Here is a 26274-nt window from a genome sequence, read left to right as displayed (position 1 = left end):
ATCCCTTCCTTGGCAGTCTTTCTATTCAGACACTTTCTCTGAACCACAATCTTGGCCCACATGCACAGAGTTTCCTGAATCTGACACAATAGTTGCTGCCTTTGGCCAAATGGTAATCTGTCAGTGTTGCCTATAATCAAGAGAGAAAAACCCCTTGCAACAGTGTTAGAATAGTAAAGTAAAAAGCAGACCTTTATTTGGAAGCTTCCAGGTGTCCCAGTGGTGATGGGCACACCCAGCACCGGATTTCTACAATTTTTATAAGGTTAATTAATTAGGATATCAAATGGGTACATCCAATAGGAGATTCAGTTGCCCCAGTAACCCAGCCCTGGGTCAACCCCTTGGAGTTGGTCCAAGGGCTTCTTTGTCCCCCTTCTTGCTATGATTTCTCAGATTCTGGTTGGAAAACAAAACATTTTTCTTGTAGGTCCTCTTCCTGACAATAAGACTAAACAGTATTTCAGGAATGTATTACAAAGTTAGCTTGTTGTTATAAAATCTAGGGAGAAAGGGTAGGAAAATACTGGAGCTACAGCCATTCATTTGCAATCTATCAAGCTACAAAGATATGAAAAATATATAAAAAGCTTAGGCATCATAAGCTTCTTGCTTCAATGAGAATTCCACATACCAGAAGTGCAAATAAGTGGTTAATGTAAGTTGCTCCAAACCTTTTGGTACATTCATCTGTCTAACTTCCACAGCTTTATTCAAGTTTTGTCATGCCCATTAACCAGAGAATTCTCTTTAATTTCACCTGGAGTTTTATGTGTATTTATGAATTACATGGGGTGATTCTAATTTCAAGTTTACAAAGCAAAATTGTAAAAGTTCATTTTTTGTAGTGTCTTTCATTTGTTTACATTGCTTGTTATTTATTATGCTTTTGCTACAGTTACAACCTAGAAAGGAAAAACACAGTGTTTACTGGTTTACTTCAAGAGTGTCTCCTGGTAATTAAATATGACAGTTTGCCGCCTCTATATTGTTTAGAAAAATAAGAATTAACATAGATTCTTATTATAAACCCCCCGTTTTTAGTTACCAATGTGGTTTTCAGACAGGTGACTGACAAGAAGGATTTTCGTGCTATGATAAAAGTCCTTGCAAGGACAAATTGTGTACATTTGTAGCACAGAAAACAAGGTTTTTATCAAAATTTCCCCGAAGAATTATTTAATCCATGTCCTTGATACTTTGCGGGGCAAAAAGGTATTTCTTTACTGCAACATTAGGAATAAATAAAGGAATAAATATAAAAGTGACTCTTTGTACACAGCTTCCACTTGATATCTTTCCAGATCACTTTACAACTTTCCATTTTTCCATCTCTTCAGCTGCTTATTTGTATGCTGTAGGGACACCACAGTTCTGATGCTTCACTAGATAATGACTGTCTGTACCTATGCTGCCAGCCTCTGGTGTCTGGGAACAAACAGCATTAGAGATTAGAGCTATGGAGGAACAAGAGCTTTCATCCTGTTGAATAGTTTTGCTCTTCAAAATGTATTGTCACTCCAAAGAGGAAGAAATGATGAATGTGTGAAATTTTCTATTTAAGTAATATTTTAGAAACTTCTTTTGGTTACTTATGAAAACAACAAACTCCTCTTCCTTCAGGCAACCCATGTGTGGTTACTAAAATATTTTGCAGTATTTATGTAGAGTACTTGTCTTTTACATAGAGAATGAGCTAATTCTCTCACTTGGAATGTGTGAACAATATGCCGGAGAAGAGTCAATGCTGCAGTAGCAGTATAACAGATTTTCAACCTAGAAAACAGGCTGGAGAAAAGCAGCCCATTTTCATAACACTTGTTCCTAAAATTGAATTTCTGACATCCATTCAAAGAGAAAAAATATTGACCTATCACAACATGGTTCCTTTCCAGAATGGGAGATGAAAGCCATGGTTACATATGTTGGCAATTACACTTCCAGTGCTCTGTAAGTGATCTGTGAAATGCAAATATTTTTCCTGAGAACTCTTTACCATATGAAGAACCTTGCAAACACCTCTCTAAGCAGAATATACTTTTTGCGAGGATCTTTTTTCTTTGTATTTAGGTAGTAAGATAAATCATGACTGGTTATATCGTAAAATCTGCAATGGCATCTGCCCCATTTAACAGCTATGTTTTTATAGCTATTGTATGACATGGGTAGAAAATTATCTATTCACCTGTCAAAGTTCATTTTCCATACAGAGTTACAGTATAGTAGAGGTATCCTTGCTTTTTGTTTTCTAACTTGTGTTTTGACACCTGGAATACTGATGAAATAATTCAATATAATTTGCTGAATATAATGGACAATTTGGAAAGCTTGGAAATGCATTACCACCTTTTTAAAAATCTGGCATTTTAGTTATATATTTGAACATAATATCTTTGTTTAGAGTAATGATTCTCAGGCTTCTTGAAAATTTATCACTCTCTTGGGCAAACTAATCCTTGTAGTATTTACACTATCTAATTATTTTCATCCTAGAAAGGAAAGGAACAGCATAAACTTTTACATGAGGAGAAGTGGGGTAAAAAGTCAAATCTGATCTGTAGAGTGATACTTTTTCCATCTAGCTGCGGTAGGTTTTTGATTGGACATTGAATACACACAAAATATACTTTTTTATTGTTGTTTGGATGTTAGAGTAATTTGTTGTGGAACTACGTTAAAAATTAGGGATACATCTGTACGTTCTGCAGTCATAATCTAGTTCAGCATGGAGACCCAAAGTATTCTGAGTTAATGTTTGCTCATGGATGTGCTAAGGCATAGCTCAGGCTCTTGTCTTGAAATAGATTGTCAACAACACCTAAGGCAGAAAGTTTAGTCTTATTGTGGGTACTACCAGACTCTGTGTGTACAAACACAAGTGACTGTATTGACAGAATCAGACATCAGCAGAACAGTGTCAAATTATTCACATTTGGAATTCCACCAGGATCTAAAATATATCTGTTTGTTGAGAATACAGAAGTTGACTCACCATCTCTAAGGCTTTCCAAAAAAGTCAAGTTGCACCTTACTTAAACCACTTAAACTGCCTTAAGTTGGTGTTTTCAAGAACTTCATTCCTCCTGTTCCATCTTCACATTTGAAAAAAAGATGAATGTTGGACTGTGTTTTTAAGATACTGTTTGGTTGTGTTTTTCTTAAATAATATTTTAAATAAAATTACTCAACACTTGGAAGCTACCGACACTGCTCAATGTAATGAGAACTATTTTTTTTCAGGTCTCAACAGTCCCAGAGTTTGGCCGCATAGTAATTTATACTACCAGTCTTCGTGTGGTGAGAACTACTTTTGAAAGATGTGAACTGGTTAGAAAGATATTTCAAAATCACAGAGTTAAATTTGAAGAAAAAAACATTGCTCTGAACAGTGATTATGGAAAAGAACTAGATGAAAGATGCAGAAGTGTCTGCGTAGTTCCCTCACTCCCTGTTGTGTTTATTGATGGCCATTATCTTGGGGTAAGTAAAGCATGAACTTATGTTTTACCCTAGAGTTGGGAAGAGTGGATGAAAGTCTTGATGAATGAGAAGCAGGAGTTTTAGAAAATTGTCTGCAGTGCTGCAGAGATGGCAACAATCAAATACAGAAATCCTTTTGTAGTATGCACTGCACAGATCCTCACTGATAAATTTTATCTAAAGATGCAAAAGATAACCAGGGAGAAACTATCTGGAGGGGAGTAAGAGGCAGTAATACATCTAAGATATCATCTGTTTCTTAAAAATATCTTATTCTGTAATTGAAACCATGAAAATATAGAGTAATGGATTTTTTTCCTCATGAGAACCTGCATGTATGAGTGACCCAGGAAGAACACATATAGCATAAACCTGTCATTTAGTAATATATATGTTGAATATGAGACTAACACCTTGGGGTGTCAGGCTTTAAATATACATTGAATTTTGGATGATGTAGTCTGTATCAGGACCTATAGTCAACCGAACATATTTTAGATACAAAATTGGCTAATACTTACTTTTAAAAAAGCCTAGCTATAGAAGAGAAAAAAACCCAGCCCAATTCTGCCCTATTATAAGACATAAACTCCAAATGGAAAACTCTAATCCCCATTTTTACACTAGTATTCTAGGTCTAGAAGCCTATTGATATTTGAAATCACCTTTTCATTGAATCTGTACTTTTGAAATGTATTTCTCATAGACAGAAAAAAAAAATCAAAAGAAAAAGATTCTGGAAAGTGGCATAAAGAAAACAGGCTGGAAGCTCAGAGCAGGTATTTGTTTGGAGTGGTAAAAAGCTAGCAATTAGCACTGACTGCGAGACTGTGATTGTGAAGGAAAACTATATTTAAACACAGTGAGGTTATTGTGTTTGCATCACTTAAGGCTTTCATTTTCACAAAACATTTAAGCAACAAAATGCAGTGTAACCAACAATCAGGGATAATAAATACTGAGCCTGTATGAACACTTCCTTCTCCTTTTCCCCACGCCTTCCTAGCTTTCCATGTGTTCTGCATGATTTAGACTTCCCTGAGCACTAAAACAAAATCATTTGCTGTCATAGGCCTTGCCAGTCCACTATAGCAGCTGTAAAATCACCTGTGTGCAGAATATTAACAGGCAGTGATTTTTACTTCATAGTAGAATATGCTTCTAAAAAAAGTCTGATTTGGAGAGTTCTCCAGCCAGCTAGGAGTAGAAGTGCTGCATTCAACAGCAGCTTAAAATTCAGCAGGGTTCAGACTAAGATTTTCTTATCTAATTATCATATTGAAAGTGTAAGTGGTGAGTTATGATTGACTCCAAGAAAATCTCAGTCCACTTATGATCAATTTGTCAAAAGAATTCAGAGAAGATACTGAAATTGATTAAATATTTTATTTGCTTACCTGTGGGAAATGCATGGATACAGTAGTTTTGGTATGATGGATGGACCATTAAGTCACTGCCAGTTGTTTTTTTTTTCTGTTTGTTTTTAAAGATTGTGAGAAACTTGTTTTCTAATAGATTGACAGTGTAAAAACCAATAAAATCTCATTAAAACTCTCCAAATACGGTATGAGATATTTTGGAGGGGTATAGAAAAGAAGTAAAGTGAATTAGGAAGATAGCTTTCTGTGGAAGAGAAAAATATCCCTCCTCTAGATAATAAAAAAGGAAATTATTTGGTGTTCTGATCTACAAACATTTACTGCAGCAAGGCAACTGCACTTACGTTGTTTGGCACAAGAAAACTAAAAGCTGTGGCCTGCTGAAAACCAGGAAAAGCCCCAGATATGGAGTGTGTTTTCTTGCTTCTTTTCCTTTCTCTCTCTTTTTTTTTTTTTTCTTAAATTGATGAGACACACTGTAGTTGACTGGAACAAATTTTAGTTTCATGAGAGAATTACAGCTATTCCATGTAAAAGTGACGTTATTTGTGGAAAAGCAGCTTTGCAGGCAGGGAACAGTGCATGAGACACCTCCTCTGCTCACAGAGAGCTCATGGCAGCGTGTGCCTCACCCCTGCTCCCACATGAGGCTCGTGCCCTCCACTGCTCTCCACTAACTATCACCATGGGAGGCACTGCTGCTTGCTGCAGCACCACTCTGGTGTGCTTCAGCTGAGACGGACCATGATGAGAAAGCCAAGTTTGGTGTGAGCAGGGCTAAATTGGGCAGTGCACTGTGGCTGCAAACAGAGCACCTGTGGCTAGCAGGGAGGTGGGAAAGGAGAGCCCCAGGATGAGCCTGTCACCTGCCTTGGCAAGGGACCTGTGTGCACTCATTGTTTGGTAAATTTGGCAAGCCCCATTATTTTATGGCAGTTTTTCTCTGTCTTAATATGTCTTCACAAGAATTTGAAACTCATTCATTTAGGGAAATAAGGAGGGGGGCACTAGGCATGTTGAGAAGGTGTGGCAAGGAAGTATTCACCCCCCATCTCTGTCAATTCACCTTCAGAAAACAGTGCATCATGATCCCAAAGGCAGAATATTGGCTGGAACCTGTGCTAGGCTTGTGTTTCATTAAAATGCAATTGAGAACTAATTACAGAATTTGGTCTCGTTGGTAACAGTGGATATTTCTATAGTGTCTTTTATAATAATTAACTTCTGATATGCAAATGAAACACAAAATCCCAAAGCCTAGTATGACAGTAAAAAAATCATGTGATATTTTCCTCTTTTTTTCTCTTTTTTTTTTGAATTTTGAGTATTTATTTCCTGAAAAATCCCTCCCTGAAGGAGATTGCATATAGCAATACAAACGAGAATCTATATTGAGCTTTTAATGAGTCATAAGTAGAAAAAATCCCAACCCTGAATTAAAATATGAACAGTTTTGAAAGGTGAAAGATCATTCTTAATGAGATAAAAGTAACAAAAGCACCAAACCCCAGCATATGTGCACCTGATAGAGTATATGGTACCCAAGCTGTTCAGAAGCATGGACAAAGTTGTTTGAGCACTGCAGGCTGTGGGGATAAATATTCACACTGCTGTGGAATTTATCATTGCCTGCACAGGGACAATGTAACAAATCCATGACTTGGGCAGAAGCAATAGAAAAGTCATATTTAGCTCCTGTCAAGCAAAGTCCTGCATGCTGCAGTACAGCAGGGCTTTTAATCTTCTCATTTTTTTCAGGATTGAATCATTGTATTTCTTGACACATGCTGTCTAAATATCAGTCTGTCAGGAAATTGCTGTTTCTTTCTGCTGCATGCTCTTTACAGGCTGATCTAATCCCTTCTTTTCACCTGAGGTTGTCTCCATCTGAAATGGAATTATGCCATCTGCTGGGATACCAATGCAGAATAAAAAATTACTTCCAGAAAACAGAAAGCCACACAGGAAAAAATAATGGAACATTCATTTACTCTTATAAAGGCATTTAGAATTGTTAAGCTTGATGTTCTGCAAAGACCCACTCTCCTGAAAAAGGGATGCAAATAAAACAGGCAAATGAAGTCATTCTTTGTAAATATGTTAACTCACAGCATAATTTTTTAAACATACATGTATTTGTTTTTTCTACTTGAAATATGTGATTGAATTCCAGCATTCACTTGCCATACAAAACTACTTGATTTGTTTCAGATATGTGAATTTAAGACTGTTTTTTCTGAGGAAAATATCTCCTGTTTAGTTTTCCCAGCTATAATGAATCCAAAACAGCATGAGGTTTATAGTATTGACACATTGGTTATGATCATTTCCAAAGAATGATGAGGCTGTTTTTGTAGCTGACTTTTAGAAAATACATGTGTAAAATATTTTTTTGTGAAACAGGAATTAACAGTTTCTTTTTAGCTGATTTCCAGTGGCCATGTATATTTTAGCCCTCTACAGCCTCCGTGTTTTGTTAAATACCTTCCTCTGGTATTCACTTGATGGGAGAATATGAATGGCTCTGTGACAGTAAAAGTATTACGTAATTATTGCATTCAGTCACCTAGCATTTTCCCCCTTGTTTCCTTCATTTTTCAGTTTTAACAGGTTAAAAAATGCAGGATTCAATTGCTTTTTACACACCACCCTTTCCTGTTCTTTGAATATCAAATACAGAATTCTGGCGCTGGTACTATACCGCAGTGTCAGTTTTCTCAGTTTGTGGGCAGATTTCCAGGCAGTTGTTTGTACCCTCTGTGTATCTGCTGCCAAGGGGCCCCTGGCTGCGAGAGGGGTGGTGTTGCACACTGAAGGGAGTGTGAGCTGTGGGCAAAGACAGGGGAGCACACAGCCCAACTCCTTGCCACGCCACGGTGAAGAGCATGGCAGGGCCAGTGATGGTGAAGGGTGTGAGTGCATTTTTGTTGCCTTAACAAGAGGCCTTTCTTATGTGTTTAGCAAAACAGGAAATAGGGCAGGCAATTTATCTGCAGTGGATAAGAGGGATAAGAGGGATATTGCGGTGCCTTGCTAATTTTTCTCAGTGTATAAGGAATGATGTGGAAGAGAGGCTGCCTCCCAAAACCAGCAGGTATTCTAGTAAAGCCAAGTGCAGAGCCATATATCTGTGTTTATTCCTTGATGAAGAATTACATCATGGAAATGGAAATGGTTTATATCCAAGATAGGTAGCAGCAGACAGGTTCATTGACAGGACAGAGTGGGGGCAGTAGAAAAATTAGTGGACCTTGTCCTAGTTCTACAGTTAAAGGGAATTGCATATGGGATTTTAGTATCTGAAATGTGATGTTAATTTCTGAATGTTATCAAGGGATAATTGGGAAAATAATGTTATTAATTAAAATAGTCTGGAAAAATTGTCTAATGATTTAGCCAAGCGTGTGGCATTTTCTTGCCAAAAGAAGGGCAAATATCTGACTGCAACCCCTGGGCTCCTCTGAGATGGCAAAGACTCAGCAAAGTTAGTAGATAAAGGATTCACAGGCTTCTGCTTTGAAATCTAACTGGGTAACAAAACTGAAAACTCCCTTCTCCCTGCTGATTCTCCAAAGATTATGCCCACTGTCCCTCATGCTCCTTATGTTGCTCTCTGGAGGGACAGATTATTTAATGCTTCACATACCTTTGTGAGTAATTGTGGACTGAGCACCACCTAGGAAAAGAAAGGCATCACTTTCTGGTCAGAAAGCAGCTATTGGACTTACTTAATAGCTGCTTTAATTATTCTATTAATTATAGACTCTGTGTTTTAGGACTCAAAGATCCAAAGGGAAGGTTATCCTCTGCAGTTTGTATTTATATTTCACTTGGGCAGCCACTAATCAGAGAAGACAGACTGGAACACTTAAAAACATTGACAGCCATTCTGATGCTTGGGTTTTAATTAAAAAACCATAGCTTTCTACCTTGAAAAGAACACAGCTGACTGACTGTCATCAGAAATATAAATAATTAAAAATATAAATCTATAATGGGAAACCTGTCAAACTTTTAACTACTGTGCTGTAAAGGTCAGTTAGCATTATCACACAACACCACTGTAACATGGGGCAGAACTCACAGGAATGTTTTTGCCTGTGGCAACAGAGAAGAGATTCTTTCCTAAAGGGGGCAAATTGAGGCTTGTGTAGCTTAAGGAATTTGGAGTGCTGCAATCCTATAATCAATAAAGTTGCAAATCCTTAATGTCTCTGCTTTGGATGACCAGCACAAGCTTTGTCTTAAGCTGCTGCAGTGTATTTAGGCCCCAAGCCAATACTCCATGGGCTGCCTTGGCCAGCCCTCACTGTTGTACCAATGACTCCCATTGGCTGCTCTGTGTGAAAGCAGGGAAAGATGTGAGACAAGCGTGAAAGGGCCCAACAGACTGCTAAAAGCTGCTCTGCTGGGAACACAGACAGCCTAATGCATGTGTGGGAGCTGGTGCACTCTTTGCCCATGATCTATAATGGATTTCAATAGAAGAATCAGCACAATAAGGCTAGCTGATCAGTCCCCTGTCATATTCTGTAATTAATTAACTACAACTAATTACCTTGTGTGATACTTCTTTTTTTTAAATAACTCTTTGAAAGTATAACACTGTAAGAGTAGTGTCCACTGAAAAAGTGGCTTTCCATATCCACTAAAATATTTACATTTTCCTTTTTAACTAAAATGAAAATCATAAAACACAGAGTCAAAAGTGCTTCTCTTTTGTATAAAGCCAGAGCAAAAAGACTTTCTACAGGGAAAATAACCCTAGTCGGGTGTCATACAAAGACCTCTGAAAGGTTTGGTTGCCTTTAGTTGCCGTTTGGGCTACACACTTGTAGCCTCTGTAGTCCCCAGCAAAGTGCTGTGAATGGTTTGACATTTAGAGGAATATTTGAGACACACATATGTTCTCTGTGCTCACCAGCAGCTTTTCCTGCCCCTCCCAGAAACTGGGAGAGGTGCTGGTGAGGAGCTGGGGCTGATTACGGGCAGCTCAAACTAATGGCACATCTGAGACCTGTGCCAGCATCCCACTGCACCTCAGCCCCGTGCTAGTGCCCCACCACATCTTCTAGGTAATGCTGGAAGCAAACTCAAAGACAAAATTTAGAAATCTGGAAATGCAGGGTTCAGCAAACTGGGGCAGCACAACGGCATGAAGTCACCACATGGTGAAGATGTGGCCAATTGCCCCTGGCAGCAAGTAAGGCCTGTGTATCTGTGCCTCAGTTTCCTCACCTTTTGTGGGTTTCTGATTTAAAGTGTCTGCAAGTGTTTCACAGCATTTAGTATTCAATTAATTTGGCTACATAAGTGAAGTATAGACATTCAAATAGGGCCCTCTAATTAGAAGAGGAGAAAACAAAAAGTTCCATATCCTCCCTGACACTTTAAGTTTGCCTGCAAATCTCTTTGCATTTACTTTCAGGAGGAAAAAAATCCCCAACACTTCATTAGAGCCTTGGTTCAGGACACAGAAACCCTAAGAGGCCTGATGTAGTCAGACTAAGTTATTATTACTTATTGTTGTGCCTGACTTTAGTGTTAGTATATTTTCAATACTCTTTTTCTCCTTGTGTTATACATTAGGCACATTATGTCTTAATTCAGCACTCAGCTGCCAGAATATTTGAAATACAATCTCCTCTTCTCATTTTGCTACATTCTCTTGTGTATTGCACATTTATATAATTGTAATTTTTTTGCATAATAACTAGAAATATTTCTTATTGTGTCAGGAAACATACCCTGTAAAATAAAGGGAACACAATCAGAATTTCCAAGGTGTGTCACCTTTTAGAGAAAAGGTGATGTGTCACCTGGTGACAAACTTCAGGCATTACTATCAGACCTGTGATTAGATTCTCCTCTGCTTCTAGCTTTACTAAGGTTGACCTAATTGCAATATAATTAATGTGAGTCAAATTTGTCCTCAGCCTGTTTAAAATTTCAAGACCAAATCTTCTAATCATCTCTGGTTTTCTCATGGTAAAATTTTTCATCTTCTTTTTCCTAATAGGGTGCTGAGAAAATTTTACTAATGAATGAATCTGGGGAACTGCAGGATCTCTTAACCAAAATTGAGGTAATTGTACTTCTGGAAATAAATATAGGGAATATATATTTACTACTTGTAATAGAGTATATTTTCTTCTTTACCATTTCCTTTTCTTCTGCTATAAACTGATGATCCCAAATGCTTTTTTTGTTTTACTCTTTTTTACACCCTGTTTTGGGGAGGGAGCCCTATATTGTTATTACCTAGACTAATTTGTGTCCTAATCTTCTGACAAAAAGTACATATATAAGACAAAAAATGTCATACAACAGGAAACAGATAACTGCTCACTGAATACAACCAATGCTTCACTGCCTTTTGATGGTTTTTTGGTCTGTTTGGTAGGTTTGTTTTTTTATTTCTATTTTCCTTTTTTTTTTTTTTTTTTTCTTCTCTCAAAAGTGGGTTTGCTACAATTGCAAGGGGCAGTCAGGTTTCTTCATTACTGGAGATGCAGAAAGTGGTTGCATAAACTGCCATCTGCTCAAGGAGGAAATGGCCATTATTCAATAAACTGAGCTAAAGCAATTTTGCTTTGTTTTCTTAACTTTTGTCAGTTCCCTTAACTACATCCAGGGGTATCTATATATTTACAAGCCTAACAAGCAATAATGACTTTAAAGAATATAAATATTATTCTCTTAAAATTTTTAGATTATTTCAAATAATGTTCAATGAAGTAAACAATCATCAAAAATTATGAAGGATGGGAGCACACCTGAGATAAAAAGAATGTTAATTTTACATTAAATATTTGTAAAGGTTGTCCCTGGGTGAGCTAATAGTAATAGGATCTGTTTGCCTTGTGAAGAAGAACAGCAAGTAGATGAGCTACAGGACAAAAAGAAAAACATGCCTGTTTTGCATGTCCATCTGAGTTTTCAATAGATTAATACTATTATTAATGGGTTTGCAGAAATATTTTCATTTTTCTTGATGGTGCTCCAGGTGCTACATTTTCTGTGGGTATTTTAGTATACTCTGGTGATAATTAGTCTCTAATTTTAAGTGGTACATAATTCCTCATACTAACACTAGCAGGAATTGTATGGATTTTTGTTCTTTTTTGTGAATAAACCTGCAAAGTCTTTACTCAACAGTGCAATGCTAAAACATGTGGTGGTAAGTAGGCACACCTTTCCTTTCTCTGGTTTGAACTTCAAGGCAATCATTAAATAAATTAGCCACATTTTCAGCAAGTGAAACTTAAAAGTGTCTTTGAAATATCTTCTGTTCTCCACTGTCTTTAATCCAATAAAAAATAGAGTAAATTTATGGTTTTACTTGGGAATTGGGACAATTGAGAGGCCTCAAGCCTTGCTTGAAGCAATTTTCTCTGGATATAAATGTTGAACATTGATGATCTTTCTTCTTTACACTTAAAGCTTCAGCATTCTACACCCGTAAATTTGAATACACCATTTATTTCCTTGAGTACTGTTTGTCAGAAGCTATGAATTGCTTTTTGATATCATCAGCTTTAGCTGTAATAGGTATAATATGTTCAGCATGACCATGCAAATGCTGAAAGTCATAATATCTTAACATACAGCATAGAAAACACAACATCATCATAAACTGCCTGGAGTTTGGATTAAATCATCGCAATATCTCCTAGATTTAATCTAAACCTAAACAACATCCAAGTAATGCATACAAGCTATCCTTTAGCTTGTTATTTTGGCAAGTATAAATGCAGGCTACTGAGGTGTAAAGTGACTAATGAACCTGCAGTGAGCCTCTCTGACATTGCATGTGGATCTGACCAAAGGAAAGACAGACTTACTGGTCTTCCGTGGGGGTTTTCCATGGGATGGGGTGGTGGATCTTGCCCAAAATGGGAACCAGAATGTGTATTTTTAGCTGTCCTGGAGCCCTCATTGTCCTAGACCTTATGGTGGTTGATGAAGTAACATTTTTGTCTTTCTTACATTCTTTGAGCAGAGAGTCCAGCTTCCTCAGGAGTGCCCCTCCTGTGGGGGCTTTGGTTTCCTGCCGTGCTCAGCGTGCCATGGGAGCAAGATGTCTGTGTTCCGCAACTGCTTTACGGACTCGTTCAAAGCCCTCAAGTGCACTGCCTGCAATGAGAATGGGCTACAGCGCTGCAGGAGCTGTGCAGGCTAAAAAGGGCATCTCCACTTGTTCAAACTAGTTTTATGGTACTGCACCAGTTTGTAATATGACTTTTTTTAAATTAATCCATTTATCCAAAACAGTCAATAAAAATCCATTTGTTGTATAATTCTGGTTTGAGCATTTGAGCTTTTTTAATCTTTGATTGTCAACCATATAATGAACTATAAAATACATCTTTCTAGTTTCCTTATAGAGAGATTTGTAGTCTGGAAAACTTATCACATTATGTGAGTGCTTCCTTTTTCTGTATGGGATCATCAGCAATCGTATGTGTCTTTGAACAATGCACTCAAAAATTACAGTAAAATGAAGCTTAAACTTCAGGTTATTGAATAGTGCTGCTTCCAAAATCAGTGAGAATAAAGATTTTCTGATGTGGACTAGCCCAAGACTGTTCCACACAGCACTTCCCTGAAAGGTCACCAGGGTGGAATTCTGTCCTGAATTCTATGTGACAACAGAAGAACAGAAATATTTCTTGCAAGTCCCATGAATCAGCTTTCTCTTTAGTACTGCTTTCTGTTTGTTACAAAATTAATGTTGTTAGACAAGGTTCATAGACATTTAACATAGTAGATGTTCATAACCATGACAGTATCTCAGAGCGTTATGATTCTATATATCACAATAGATCTTTTAATGATTTAGTGAGAATGCCTGACAGCTTTATAAATTGCATATAAAGAAATTGAGGATGAGATTTCAGCTTTTTCAGCTTAGCAATTGTTGTGGTTTTATCACTAGCCTGGCATGAGTGTTTCAGGACATCTGTTCTCCAGGGAGGCCCAGGTCTATGCCCAGACAACTCCAGTAATGTATATACCTTTGCCATTTTTTGTGGATTTCCCCAACACAAGCAGAAGAGAATTAGCCAGTGATTAGTCTCAATGGACTGTGGGCTCTCCATACTGAATATATTCCAGTTTGGAAGTGCATTACCAATCATGCACTTTCAAAGAATATTTTTTAACAGGATAACTTCAGCGAGCCATCACCAACTGCTCATTTTGACATTGCACATTTGCATCATGTTCCTGCTGCCAGTCTGTACTGGCACAAGAAATAGAAAGGTAGTAGAAAGCACCTTGCTGAGACTGGTGTTGGCTAGAAAACACTTCCCTGGTAGTCATTTCACCCTGCCCAAACTGCGTTAGCAAGTGTTAAGCCACCTTTCTTTATGCTTCTTGCCTTATTCTTTGTAAAGCTATGCTGGCTGGGGTTTAGGGAAGTGCGGTTGGCTTTACTAGATGTTGCTTACTCTGGTTGGGTACCCCCCATTTCCCTTCCCTCTTTCCCATATAACCATCCTTAATTTCTCTGTGATGAAAAACTCAAGTATTCTTTCAGTGTTTTGGGAACAGCATAGCTGTGGTGTAAACCAGGATAGCCACAGCTGCACAAAACATGGCTTGCAAAAAAAGCCGTGTCTGAAAACACTTGTTTTTCTGATGCCTTATTTTCCTCACCCGAATCATCAGACAACCATCTTTCCTCCACCTCCCTTCCACTTGCTATGTCTAGAGGTGGTGGCTGGTGCTGAAGAGTTGGACAAGCTGAGCTTACTTATATTTTTGAACATTTGAATCTAAGGGACTTACGCATATTCTATTACATATTGAATGTGCAGGCTTGAAAGTGCTTGTATGATCCTACTGCTCCTACAGCTTGTACCTTAAGGCTCAGAGGAAGCATCTGGATCTTTGGCATGACATGAGAGAGACTAAATTTTATGCAGAAGCCATTCATAATGCTTAGCAGCACCTCAACTATAAAACTCTGACTTGCAGATGTGCTTACTTTTTTACTGCATGGGTAAGAAGAAAAGAAAGAAAATACATTACCCTTCTTTTATTTAATAGCTGTGTGCCTTCTATTTCTGGCTAGTACTGCAGTCCAGACTGGTATGATACAGAACAAAAGGCAGCATAAAGCAGAATACTGATGATTAGAATGTCATCATTTCTGATGTATTAAAACAAAGTTTTTTAGTTGTTAAGTTGCTATGGATCTAGAGAGTGAGATCATTCACTGCAGTGAATACTGAACTCAAGATGGCATAATCAAATTCATCCTTGAGGGAAATTACTAGTGAAGAAAATGCCAGTGCATTTGTGATACTGTAATTCCACAGTCTGCACCCCTGAGAAAACATACTGCTCGATGAGATGGTCCATATCACCATTCACCCACTGAAGCCACATATGACCAAATTACTATGACTTGTCAAAGTGTGTTAAACATTTTCAGTTTCACTGTAAATGAAGTTTCTTCATTGACCTGGAAGAAGGGTTCGAAGTTGGTTTTCTTCCCATTCAGGCAATCAGAAAATGACTTCTCTTCAGAGTTGGACAAATGCACTAAATCCCATTTCTTTCCTGATTTATCTCCAGGGGCTGTGAAAGAAACCTAGAGAGAGACTGTCCTAGCCAAAGCTCTAACCCTTCAGAGGCACTTAATGTCAATGAAAAAAGATAAGGCAAAACCTCCTTAGTTTTCTTTTTAGAAGGAGAACGGTGAAAGCAAAAGGTCAAGTTTTGCAGAATCTTTTTTTTCCCCAAGGATTTTTATGGGAGACACAGGACACCTAACGCTGACAAATACAGCATTCTTCAGGCACTGCATATCTGCCAGTGTACTAGAAAAATATATTTTCTCCTCTCACATCAACTGAATTACTAGCTTTTTCTCTCCAGCTGTATTTTTCTTGTAACAGCCTGCATGAAAAACAAAAACTTTTTTTTTTAAAGGGGTCATTTTTACTGTATTGTTTATGGTCTTTCCTAGGGTTTTGGGTCTGGGTGCTCAGCTCTCCACAGCCATCCTAGAAACACTAAGTGTGGAAGAATGACAACATTACTAAGGCAAGCCCAGGAGCCAGTTGAGGGATATGATGATTTCTATTACAACAGATGTAACAGGCAGCTAACAATATAGCTTTTAAGTCAGTCTGAAATAAAATGAGGTATGCAGCTCTGTTCTGATTTACACCAGCAGTGCCTCTTTACTTCCAAGGAGTTAGCAGCCATCTCCTCTGGTATAACAAATAAGACTCATCCAACTGCATCTTTGTATGGGAAATTTTCTATTTCTAAATGCATCAAGCTCTGCTTCTCTTGTTTCTGGCCCTCATGACAAGGCTGAAGTAAGGGTCCAAGTAAATGTCTCTGCCTGACAGCTCAGCATATTGGCATATACAAGAGCAATTATCAGATAGGAAGGTAATCCTTAGGCTGTTTGCTTTGCAAAAGTCTTTTTGAGCGTAAGAAAGAGAATGGTTTGGAGTTCTCAGTCCAGTAGCTTTCAGCACTCTTTCCAGTGGACTATGTGAGCATAAGGTTTCTCTTTAACTCCATAGAGAATTTTGCTGCCATGAGAGCAGAGGGTAAGAAAATTTCTTACTCTAAATAGTGAGGATGACATAAAGCAGGGTGTTTGTTCTCACATTTTTTTTTCTTTGTAATGGGTTATTTAAGAGTAATGTGCTTCTCACTTGCACTAAAAGACTAGGGATTATGAATTTTATTTAATATTGCACTATTTAATAAACATATTTGGGTTTGTTCTGTTGGGGAGTAGTTTGCTCTTTTAACGCACCAATGGGCATTAATTTTCTGTGGGAAAAAAATCTGGGCATTTTCAATAAGAAATAGTGCATCTGGGAGTTGATTTCCATTCAAACTCTTTATTTTCTTGGTGTATTCTTTCTAAAGATACCTCAAGCAGATAGACTATCTTATGTGTCTACAGCCTACTGTAATAAAATATTTTATATTAATTTGGAATGGTGAGAGTTTATGCAGGCAGTGCTGCAAAAACAATCTTGGCCTTTTACTTAAAGCTAAAAACTAAATCAGACATACATCTTACCAACCTCCATACTTAATTCTGAAGTTTTCTGACCTCAGCCATGGTCCTGTCAAATCAGTGAGAACCATTCTACTGATTTAAGTTCCTGGTCAACTGTGTCTAGCCTATCTTCTCTTTACAGGTGAAGGGATGTGAAGCATAGAATTATGTAAGTAATGCTTTATTGTGTATAGTACAAATTCCTCTTCTAAAGTAAGAATGTGGTGTCTTGAAGTCCTCCAAAATGTTCACTCACTCTGTGATTCATTTCTCTTATACCTGTTAACACATAACAATGAATGAAAATAATCTGATAGATCTTGAAATAAGAGAAGTTAATTCAGCTGTAGGTAAACATGCATTGTAAGAAAACTTGCTACTTTTGACTCTAGTGTACTGTGAAAAATGTAACAAGAAATTCATGAGTATTTTGGGGCTTTATTAATGAAAATAAGGAATGAATTCTACTGAGATGAATTTCAAAATTTTCGTGAGTGAATACATAATGGAAGACACTTCAGGTACTTTTCCTAGCTAATGCCATTGTATAATTGCATTAAAATGAATTTCATTCTTAGCTTGAGATACATTATTTGACCACAAAAGCATTCAACAGGAAACATTTATGGCCTAAATAATTTAGGAGGGAGAAGAATTAAGATTGCTTAGCTTACTTTAAATAATTTAGAGATGATAGTAAAGGACATTGTAATCCAACAATAACTTGAAAAGTAAAAATTATTAGAACTTAATCTTTATGTTTAATCCAATTTTTCTTTCTTCTAGCATTAATTTGCTTAGGGATAGTGAATAAGAAAATAATTGCTTTAGAAGGAAATGACTGTGAAAAAGCACTTGCAGTTTAAGCTTCTTCTAGCTTATCAGCTCTACTTTGAAAAATTGATTTCAAATGAGTAAAAAGATTTATGAAAACCAGTAAGTTTTCCACTCAAGAAAAACCACACTGCAACAAGACATATACTGCCCGTTTCTCTTTTAGGTCTCATATTTTTGCCACTGATGGAAAAATCATCTTAATGAAAACAAAGGTTTTCATTTTCATCTCTACACCATCCCAATAATCAGAAATTAATTTCAACAAAAATCATTATCTTTTAGTGGATTGAAATTTGGAAGTTTTTATAAAAGAAATATGCTGCAGGGTATATGCTGCCCTTTGGCAGCTGACAGTTATATTTTGATCTGGAGAAAAAGCTTGTTGTGACAACACAAAAAAGCAATAGTTTTATGACCAGTCAGAAGAGTTGACTACAAGTTGCTATTTTTATTATTGATCATGATCTGTTCAAAGTAGGCAAATAATGATCAATAAAAATTCATCAAACGTCATCATTGAAATGTGATCACTCATCAACTCACTACTTAGAAGTGGCTATTTTAGTCTATAAATATTTAATCTGGTGGATGAATTCTTGTCTGTCAGATAAGGGAAAAATTCCCTCTGATTTCAAGTCAGGTAAATTATAAATGAGTGAGGGTGAAAAATATACAAAATATCATCTAAATGTGGATCCTTTCTGAGCTAACTCAGAGTACCAACATTATACTATTTATTTGGGACTCTGCCCCTGATTCGAGCCAACGTCTGAGACTTTGAAGAACATCTAGACCCTGTCTCGCCCTCAAAATTCATTTGCACATTAATTTTCCCCATCATATGTCATGTGGGAATAGCACACAGTAGGACAGAGATCTTGCACTCCAGCAGAAATCCTCCAAACCTGTGGGATGATCTATTTAATCCTTATGCCTCAATAGAACTGCACAGGCAATGAATGCTTTATACTGCCTCAGGGATCTAACCAGACAGACAGAACATAAGATCAATACTTCAGCCTGCAAAATTGAGGGTCTCAGTAAAAATTTGTCCTTTTTTCTGTTAAGTATAAGCAGAAAAATAATAAACAGTCATCATCATTACTCTTATATGTGAGATATTGCAATCATTGCTTTTAACATTTTAAGAAAATCATGCTGCCTCTCATTACAGCTTGATGGTAATAGCTGATGCTGATAAGTTTTCCTTTCCAACATAGTCACACAGTAAAATTTAATAGAACACTATCAAGCATCAGAACCGTACTTTTAAACATAAGTAGAATATTATTATCATTATTATTCCCTCCATCATTTAGGCTCTCTCTCAGGAAAAGCCAAAATAACCAAAGCAGAATTAGCAGACAAACCTATCAGAAAGTTTAGTCTGTAATCCTCTTCCTCAGTGTTTTAGAGAGATCCCTTAATGCATCTTCTGTGGGATCCAGAGTTTCCCAACACGGCTTCTTGGTATTTGATGTTGTACTCTTGTGGTATCCCCAACAGGGCACACAGTGCTGCGAGACAGGTGGTGCTGTGCTGCCTTTTTCTGCCTCCTGTGTTCTTTTACTGGTTTGGAACATAATGATCCTAAATTTGTCAGTCTTTTCTCATCTTCTTAACTAAATGTACACATCCTGTATCAAAGAAAAGTTAACAATTAAACCCTCTCCTCTCTTTATAGCCACCAAATCTCATCTTCTAAGACATTCTTCATGAACAATATGGTTTGAAAAACCCTGGAATATTTTTCTGCATTTATTCTCCACTCCTTTCTCGGTTCTGTGATGGCAATAAGTCTTTCTTATTGCAGCCTCTACTTCTTGCAGAGCATCTAATGTTCAGTAATGCCAAATTTGTCATGCCACATTTTATGCTTACCTTCAGCCAACTTGGTATATCTACTAACAGCATGATTTATAGCCTCAGGGCGTACTCACAAATCCTATTGTCCTCTCTTGGACATTTTCTACCTTCTGTCTTTGCTGTACTATGAATTAGGGTCCACAACACCTTGCTATAACATAACTTGGTTTTAGAATTTGATCCCAGATCATTAGTTGCATCCTCTCTCCTTCATAATGTTTATCTGCCCTGCTTAGTAGAGGTAGCTTTTTCCACCCTTCTCTCCTAAATCCTCAACTGGTGTCACCTTTGTCCTTCAGATCTCCTGAAAACCACCTCAGGGGGGCTACTAACCTACTGTAAGCAGCTGTCTTTATCCAATACACCAACAGAGAAACAGCATAATGCCAAAGCAGACAGTATCTTTTCAGCTTAACTTCAGAGTGAGCTTTGTTTTTTTCAAGTTATACTATACGTGTTTTCCTAACACGGCATTTCATATTGATAATGACAGTAATAATTACAAACTGATAAAGGACTATTTGGCTGTGAATCTGTAAGTATTTCATAAACAGAGAAGACCAGCACAACAATTCTGAATGGTGAATCGGATTTAATACCCCTGTTTTAACATCCCAGCTTGCCTCAGAGGCACAGAATCTAATCTCCAGACAAAAAAAAAATTATTGATGCCCAGATTCATGTAGATGTTCTCAACCAGAAATTGGAATACACTAAGTCTTCTACCCCTAAAAAAATTTCTTTGACGTATTTATCTTTTTTAAGTATAAAGTTTTACCAAAAGCTTTATACCTGAGAAACTAGATCTCTAAATTTCCTTCTTTCTTTCCTCCATTGATGTTATTAGATTCCTAGAAATAATTAAATATTAAACATTGATATAACATCTGCTTTAACTTTTAAAATCTCATTGTGTGTAAGAATCAAATGGGTTGCAAAGTACATTAAAAATTTATCTTTCTGTTGCAAATTTGTTCCTAACATGAAGCAGCAGATTCTCCATGTCATCACTGCTCTTTAGGGATAGATGTCAGTAGTGACGTGCTAGTAGCAAGTTTGGTAACTTTTTAAATCTTTATCAGTATTTCATTTTATGACATTAAATACCTATTAATATCATCATCAGCCATTATATTTTGAGTGTTTTTATGTGATAGCACAAAAGCGTCAGACTATGTTGTCTTGGTTTGAAAGGCAGGTGTCTGCTAAGGAAGGCAGGAGCCTCCCTTGGAATGGCAGATGCGACCCCCCTTCCCTCCGAGTTATTATAATCTTGAAATCAAGGGCTTTTAGGCAAAGATGCGGGAAAATAGGAATAACAGTTCTTTACTATTATATATCTATAAGTGTATAACCAGTCAAACAAACAACAATAACAGCAATCCCAAACCCAGTCCCGGCCTTCTCGGCTGTCGGGCCCTTTCCCCTCGGGTGCAGTTCCGCTCGCAGCCGGCAGGGGCGCTGGCGGCTCCCGGTGAGCAGGGCAGGTGCGATGGTTCCCCCGCGGCTGCAGGGGGCGCTCCGGAGCGAGCTCGGGGAGCACGCGGCACTGGTGCCCTGGGATCCCGGGAAGGGATGGAACAAAGGCTTCACAAACCCCTGGGCAGCCGATCCCGGTGTCCGGCTGGAATGGCAGGCTGGAATGGCAGGCTGGAATGGCAGGGATAAGCACAAATCCCGGGGTGGCAGACGAGATGTATCCAAACGGGGAACCCCCCGGAGGTCTGGGCAGGCAGGGCGAGCAGGGCTACCTCATAGCGAAGGCTCTAAGCAACAGTGGGGGCAGGGCGGCCATGGCCCGGCTCCCAGTGGGGCAGGGAAGGCGGGCTGGGGATCCTGGGTTTTCTCCAGCAGAAGGAAAAGGCAGCCCAAGAAAGCAGCCTCTCTCTCTGTCCAAATGCCAATCGACCGACTGACTGCACACCAGGGTGAAACAAAAGAGTAGCCAGATGCACCCCACCCTCAATGAGTAGCTCTTTGTTTTCCTGAAGTACCCAGCCATTTGTCCCCCTAGCAACACATACAGGGAAAATTCCTTTAACAGAAAAAAAACCAGGAGAGCTCCTAAAACCCCAACATCTGTCTACAGAAGCAAGGATTTACACTTCATAATAATAGCGGTTGTCACAATTTTTTGGAAAATTTTTCTATTTTGAGCATTGTGCTAGTGATAAATTTTTTCTCCTGTAAGTTGCAGTTGAAACTGACTGCCAATGTTTTGTCATTTCACACAGAAAGGTGAGAATTTTTCAGTGCTTTTTCTATTGACCAAATACTAGAAAATGTGTCTTATCCATGAAGGACAACTATTACCTTGATTTCAAGAGAAAGAACTTAATGATGACACATACATTAGCTGGATACTTTATCTGGTTGAAATAAAAATATCTACCACTCTTCAGGGTTGAAATAGTTTATGAATTTTGCTATTAAATGCAATCAACCAAATAAAGATTTATTAACTAACTACAGTTCAGCTTCCTACTCTCATGCACTTTTGTTCTAGAACTTGTTATATGTGCAATCTGCTCATAATGTTTGCTTTCATTTGAAGGAAGATTATGAAAAAAAGGAAGCATTATATTTACCACAAGTGACGTCAGCTATGGCCTAAGCGCTCACATAGCTAAAACCAGAACTTAGAACAGTAAAGCCCCATTTTTACTCCTTTGTTTCTGAAGAAAGTAACTTGATCATTTGTGTCACTGTGCTCAGCAATTTGTTTTGCTACTCTCACGATGCCATGTTCCATTCTCATTTTTATTGCAAAATTCTCAGAAATGGGCCCAAAGCTGTGTTTGGAAGAACCTTTACTTGGCACAATACTTAGAGGAGTTTCTCTAGACTCTACTGGAGCAGACTAGTTCACATTCTCCATTAGCACTTTTAGTCCTGTGCGAGACTTGGGGAAAGACTGCAGCACTACAGCAGAGGTTTTGGATATCGTGTCATGCCCTACATATAACCATGCCTTCTGCAGCCCACTGTGAGTGAATTTTGGATGCTGTAGCACATATTGGCAGGTGTCCTAATATGCCTCCAGGAACTGGCCAAAATCTGTGCCATAGCTTGGAATACATGATAGATCTTAGGTAAGGTTTCTGTTTCACAAAATAAACGTAACTATCTGTCATGTTACTCAACACAAACGTGATTACCCTGATTTTTTGTTACAGTTTAGAAGTACCTCCTTCTAGCATTTTACTTTATATCACCTATTTTAGGCTTAGAAATTCCTACTAGTAAGTGTGTATAGACCTACAGCTCATACAAGAACTTCATAAGAAACAAAATAAGAAACAAATAAGAAACAAACAAGAAACAAACACTTCCGTTCACACCTGAAAATAAAAAGAAAATGAAATGCAATCTGAAGTATTCTGTTTAGAATGAGAGCTTGTGTATCTTCAGTTCCCTTTTCTCAGTAACCACTTCATTTCTGAAAGAAATGTGCAGAGAAACATTTTTATCTATTAAAAAATATATATTGAATCAGTAGCAGTGTTTATACTTATTAATTAAAAGATGCCTAGTAATTACTGTGTATGCTGCAAGAACAGTCAGAGTGATTTCTCCTGGACCATATGCATTCATGGACACTGTAGGACAATCCTTCTCGCAAGGTCCCATATTCTGCCACTTACCTCTAGTGCTCTCCAATAACATTCCACCAAGTAAAAGTTTAAATGCCAGTTCTTACAGGTGAAAGAGATTATACCAATTCAGCTCTTAAACTAGTGAAATTCAACCAGCTAATTAAAATTTAAAAAAAACGTGCTTGCCCTTAACAAACATAAGCAGTGTGTTCAGTTATTTTTTTATATAACTTTAAAATAACCACAAATAAAAACCCCTCCCCAAATGCATAAGTTCACATCAGTCATTTAATAGTAATAAAATCATGCCATTTCAAACATTTTCCATATATTTATCTGGTAGTTTTCCAGCCTTTCAGTCACTGCACAAAGGAGAGACTCTTCACAACTTTTCTCTTGCCCATGAGTATCTCATCTCAATGACAAATGGAATGCTTTCTCTTCCAGTATGTTCTCAGTGGCACAGCCTAACAGGGTCTTACACAGACCTCACAGCTTCCCCTCTACAGTTCTGGAAGGCTCTTTGCTACATTTTACTGGGTCTGCTAACTTCTTAGGTTTTCTTTCTATTATGGATATTCTTCAGTCATTTTCTTTCTTTTATACCAAAGAACCTTGAGTTTTTCACAGAGACCTGGGTTTGCCCTTTTTGAGAGAAAATATGAAGAAGTGATGACCTTTCTGGTCTGTGGTGGGGCAGGACTCATTACCCCTGGGACAGGGAATTACATGAAATGATGAGATCATGTCTCCTTTGTTGTTTGCTGGACTATTTTTTGTTCTGGAAGGCAACTATGACACAATCCAAGTCAATCTTGCTACTCTGAATAGTGTCCCTCTGAAGTACACAGTTAAAGTTAAATCTTTGGCATTGGCTTCTTGACCAGTTCCCTTTAGGTAACCTTGATTTGTTTCAAATTTCTACAGTGCCAGTAATCCACCTAAGAGAATAAAATAAGCTAAACTTTTGTGTTCTGTATAAAAGTTACATTATATAACAGTTTAATTCCTAATTATTTGAATAGTGAAAAGGTTTCCTTGGTGCAAAGCATTGCTGGCATTACAGTCTCCTACTGTAAATTTTCTTTCCATTAGAATGAATTCCTTTTTTTAATAACAGTGAAAATTAACCTGATTAAATTTATCACAACCTTATAACAAGTGGAAACTGCTGCCTCAGTCCAGAGTCAGTGATCATGTAAAATGCTCATTGAAACTAAGAGCATTCCCCAAAATGGCATTTAAGTAGCTTTGATGTGCATCTTTGCTAAAAAAGTCACATCTCTGATGACACAGTGGTCTCATGTTGCCTGTAATAAAAAAAAAAAAAATGAAGCTGAGTTGCATTCTAATATTAACTGCCAATGTTCCTGCTGTGAAAGTATTATGTTACTGTTTGGTTGGGGTTTTTCTCTATCCTATGATACTGGAACAAATCACCATCCAGTACAATGCATTTCATAATAGCTTTACTAGAAGCCATGTCCCTTCTCCTTAATATAACTTAATTTATGCATACTTCTTTGTTACTTGGGAGGAAAAAGACTGAATAGAATAGCTCTAAACTGGAAGCAGTCTGTTAGGCAAACCAGAACAGGTAGCGAGTCTGAGAGACTTGTAATGGGGAAAAAATGATGATACATGATACTATAGTTTCTTTAAGTTATACCATGCAGCCTTTTATTGAGTTTCTAGCAAGTTTGGGATTTTTAGCTCTTTACCTTCTACTGCAAGCTTTGTATTATTGTAGGAGATCTACAGCAACTGAACTTGGAAATGCAGTTTTAGAACAGATTTTTGGCAGCATTGAGTTCTTTAATAGGAGAAAGGATTTGAGATTGTACTCAGTAATAGCTGTAGATAAGACAGAGACTGAGCAGAAATGTTGCCTAGATGTCTTCAAAGTTATTTGATCTGGAGGTAGTCATTTGTTGGTCTACTTTTACTTCATGGGGAAAGGTCATGGAATCCTGAAAAATATTGCTGGAAAATGACAGCCTGCCCACAGTAATCATGCAAGGATCACATGTCTTCTGGATTGAATGCAACAGAAATTCTGGCACAGCACAAGTGATATTGAAAGACTTTTAAAGCAATCCTAAAGTAATTGGTATGACAACCAAAGGGGCAGAAGGGTTATTTAATTCTAGGGAATGTAGAGATATCTTTGAAGAAGAATGATTAGCCAAAAGTTGTCACTGCATGTCTCAAATCATGCTAAATGATGCAACTATATACATGGTATAAATAAGATGGAGATTGCTGCAAATGAGAGATATTATGAGCAGGACTGAACAGGTGGTGAAACCATTCCTGTTTTGTAATGATGATGATGATGATTTCCTTTGGATTTTAAATTCCTGATCAAAGTAGATGCTTGTTTCACCTCTCTTAATCTAGGGGGTTGCTCACTCTAATTTCAGCTGCTCTAAACTCATGATTTAGGTGCATATTGTATATCACAAGAGATCATAAGTTAGATGAGCTGGCTGAATTTTAATGATGTGGTGGGAGAAATCCCCTTTGAGAGTGTTCCTGGTGATCCAGTGCCATAGCTCAGGTGCCAAAGTTATGCAAATAATCACAGCATCACTTGTCCCTAAATGTTTATATGTATTTTCTTGGAAGAAAATACCTTCTGCTTAAATTTTTTGCATTTCTTGTCTCACATGGCCATAGCACCTGAACAGACAACAGGCCCTGGCCTATTACATTATCCAGTATTTCAATCTGAAATGTGACACGGGGGAACTATGTAACCTCTGCAGTACGACACACATTGGAGACATGATGTCAGCAAGTAATGATGTCTTTGGAAGGCAAATAAAAATATTGACTGTCAAAAAAAAAATCTAATGCTGGTTTTCCGTCCTCAGTGATAACATACTAAGAATGAGGGAATGAAGATAAATAATTTGTCTATTGATAAATCCTTGAAACATTGTGAAATAAGCAGGTATTACAAGCAAAGTCTACTTTTTCTCATCTTGAACTAAAGAATAATAACAAACAAATAGGCAGGATTTTACTAGTACAGCAATACAAGAGATTGATTGCTTACAGGAAAAAGGAGAGC

At 37.6% G+C, this 26274-nt stretch overlaps 1 protein-coding gene across 1 annotated transcript in view; it reads left to right on the top strand.

The window, feature by feature from the left end:
• Positions 1–13061, top strand: part of GRXCR1 (glutaredoxin and cysteine rich domain containing 1) — a 37201-nt gene extending 24140 nt beyond the window's left edge. The window contains exons 4-6 of the mRNA XM_069012184.1: positions 3257–3480; positions 10879–10944; positions 12862–13061. Coding sequence (XP_068868285.1) covers positions 3257–3480; positions 10879–10944; positions 12862–13041 — 470 coding nt within the window. The 3' untranslated portion in view covers positions 13042–13061. The remainder of the gene's footprint in view (positions 1–3256; positions 3481–10878; positions 10945–12861) is intronic.
• Positions 13062–26274: the final 13213 nt, after the last annotated feature.

The sequence above is a fragment of the Aphelocoma coerulescens genome, chromosome 4 (genome assembly GCF_041296385.1).
Source record: "Aphelocoma coerulescens isolate FSJ_1873_10779 chromosome 4, UR_Acoe_1.0, whole genome shotgun sequence".
In the NCBI taxonomy this organism is placed as follows: domain Eukaryota; kingdom Metazoa; phylum Chordata; class Aves; order Passeriformes; family Corvidae; genus Aphelocoma; species Aphelocoma coerulescens.
Note: the sequence above shows the minus strand (reverse complement) of the source record. Positions and strands in the feature narration are given on the sequence as shown.